Here is a 3,071-nt window from a genome sequence, read left to right on the forward strand (position 1 = left end):
TGATCCTGGAGAGTCCTGTGCTCCCTGTGATGGAGCGACAGACCGTCGCTCTGCGCTGCAGAAAAAAGGCAGCAACCTCCAGCTTAGCTGATTTCTATAAAGATGGCCACTACAGACAGACTGGATATCAAGGCCAGGTTATCATTCACAACGTCTCCAAGTCCGACGAAGGACTGTACAAGTGCAAAATCTCTGGAGGAGGATCAGCAGAGAGCTGGCTGGCTGTCAGAGGTGAGACATAATAGTTGTATTTATGCCTATCTTGACATGTTAGTGTTTGAACTGAGGAGATGCTACATGAACTCACAGCCCGTCAAACCCTCTTTTCTCATGGCGTTTACAGCATATGTTGCTGATGCACCTCAAGACGGTCAGGAGTCGTTTACTCGTCCTCCCTACGATGGACATGTTGAGCTTTCCATCCTGTTACCGACTGTTTTCACCATTATGTGTGTGGCTGTGCTGCTGTCAGTGGTGGGAATACTTCAGTGTCGGAAACACAAAGGTGGGTGTGAATCGGGTCAGTTTGATGTTACATGTCTGCGACTGCTGTAAGGGCACGATACCGTATATGTAGATCACAAATACACAACATTTCTTCACTAGCTCAGTTTCCACAGAAAACTGAGCTAGTGAAGAAGTATCAGAATCCACAGAAGCATCTTTATTTTCTTTAGAGTTTATTGAAATTTCTATGATGAAAGCCACATAAACAATGTTCCTAATAGTCCTTAAATGATGTCCCTTCTTTTTTCTGTCTTTTTTCCATGTAGTCGCGTGTTTTTCCGCTGAGATGCCAACAACAGGATCAGATCCAGATAAGTATAAAATAGGTGATGATAACAAACATTTCATAAAGTATATTGTGCCATTATAGAAATGAATTTAGGTGATAGGTACCTTATCATTTTTAAGATTAAATTCATGGTTAACAGTATCAACATGGGTGTATTACCCAGCAGACAAACCCAGGCATCTGTATGAATTCACTGTTATTAACTTTGCATTTCATATCAAACGTAATAACAGAGTCTCCAGAGGCGTAAAAAAAAAAACCCTCAGTCACTTTAAAGAAGTCACCAGAATAGTATATATTTAAGCATACGTATATTTCTGTTGAATATGTTTATTCTTGTTGTTTTTACTTGCTCCAGTCTGCGAACATGCCCCCATAGCTGAACCACGCATGGATTTATACGCTAATATCACAGAACACAGAAACAAAAGAGGTACTTCTCTGACTTATTTTCATTTTAACTTACTAATGTTGAAAATAAGTGTCTCTCAGAGATAACCGTGCTGCACTTTAATGTACGCTTTCAGGCCAATTAGCTTATTGCATTTTAATCTGCCTTTGACAACTACTTTTGTTAAAATATAGCTTTATCCTTGTTGTTTTATATCTTCCAGTTCGTGGACGTCCCCGTGTAGCTGAGACACACATGCCTATATATGTTAATATCACAGGACACAAGAAGAAAAAAAGTACTTTTTTATTGAATCTAATTTAAATTCTGTAATGCATGGTTTGTGTTTGAATTATGCCGAGCAGAAGTGTTTCTAAGTTTCAAAGTTAACCAGACTGCACACTTAAATCTGCAGCTGCTTTGTGGTTTTGAGGCCCACTTAAAGTGCGGACATCACGTGTGTGAATGTTTTCACATGCTTTTTTTATTAGATCAGTATGATGTCTAAGGAAGTGTTGGTCCAAAAGTGAAAGTTTGAGATTCTTTAACAAAACTCTCCCTCTCCAAATGAGAACATTAGGCTAATCATGTCTGGGCATTGGGATTTTTCTGAGTAGACTGATGTATAAAAGTAACCATCATCAGCAAAATATTGATCCAAATGCAGGTAAATTTATGGATGTGTGTTCACTGTCTCTCAAACTGTGTTGTCAAATTACCTACCTACTGACTCGATCATTTCTAGTTTATGGTTTTCTGTTGAAATAATACTTTGTTTATTTTACAACTTGTCGCAAAGCAAATTCATCTGATCAAAACGAGACGTATGCTGTTGTCGAAAAAAAGAGAAAGGTGAAAGGTACATTTCATCTTCTGTCACATTTAGTTTGCATAAATGCAATAATACTGTCAGTGGAGGACAAACAACATCATTTCTGTGATGCAACAGATCATTCAACTGAAATGAGAAGTTTTAACAAAACATTGGTGCAGTCAAGCTTTTCTTCAGCCACTCCGACGTGGTTGTGTGTAATAATAATAAACGCGAAGCAGCTTTATGTGAAAGCGTCATTGCACTGACGGTATTAGATACTATTTTAATAGTGAGCAGCTTATAAGATTGGAACAATGAGACCACATTGTTCTCTGTGATCTCTGTTCACACAGTCGATGATACAGAAGATGCCGTTAATGAGAACTGTGACAGTTTTTTAATAGATTAACTGTATTCAACTACTGACCCTATAATTTTAGTCCTGATTAGTTTGACCTTGAGTACACACTAATAACTCAACCTCAACAGAAAATTAAAACAGTGTATCAAGACCTATGATAGCAATTTAAGTTTTAAAGTTACACAGTTCAAATTCATCCAGCACTTTATTCCAGCCAGTCAATTATAAAAGCAGGTTTATTTGATTACCAGAAATAAACGTGTCATCTGCAAAGTTTTTCTTTAACTTTTTATTTCACATATTTTTATGATAAGATGAAATGAGATAAGATTTGCTTTTATTGTCCCTGTAACCATACATACACATTCATCAGCAACACATACACCAAATAAACCTACTTACATCATTATTGCATTTTCTTTGAAATTTTAGGTTCTGAATTGACAAATGTAGCTCATTCAAGCAAAGCCAAAGGGAGGAAGCAGAGAGGTATGATGTACAATCCATCACTTTTGATGAGTCAGTATAATTGTGAATGTTGTTACTTTAAAGATAAAATCTGGTGTTATTTGCACAATAAATGTACGGAAGCCCTGAGGGGCAAGTGAGATTTTTTTTTCTGGTGGTGTATTTTCTAAGTCTCAAAAAATCTTTTTGTTGATTTGTGAAATATAGTGAGAAAAAAAATTAATGAGTAAAAAAAAAAAAA

At 36.7% G+C, this 3,071-nt stretch overlaps 1 protein-coding gene across 1 annotated transcript; it reads left to right on the forward strand.

The window, feature by feature from the left end:
- Positions 1 to 29: 29 nt before the first annotated feature.
- LOC121964666 lies at positions 30 to 2,851 on the forward strand (the record flags this gene model as incomplete). The annotated part of the gene is made up of 6 exons (XM_042514866.1): positions 30 to 231; positions 344 to 505; positions 774 to 833; positions 1,155 to 1,229; positions 1,411 to 1,485; positions 2,795 to 2,851. Coding segments are annotated over exons 1-6 (631 nt in total), but the record flags the coding sequence as incomplete, so codon positions are not given.
- Positions 2,852 to 3,071: the final 220 nt, after the last annotated feature.

The sequence above is a fragment of the Plectropomus leopardus genome, unplaced genomic scaffold (genome assembly GCF_008729295.1).
Source record: "Plectropomus leopardus isolate mb unplaced genomic scaffold, YSFRI_Pleo_2.0 unplaced_scaffold16618, whole genome shotgun sequence".
NCBI lineage: Eukaryota > Metazoa > Chordata > Actinopteri > Perciformes > Serranidae > Plectropomus > Plectropomus leopardus.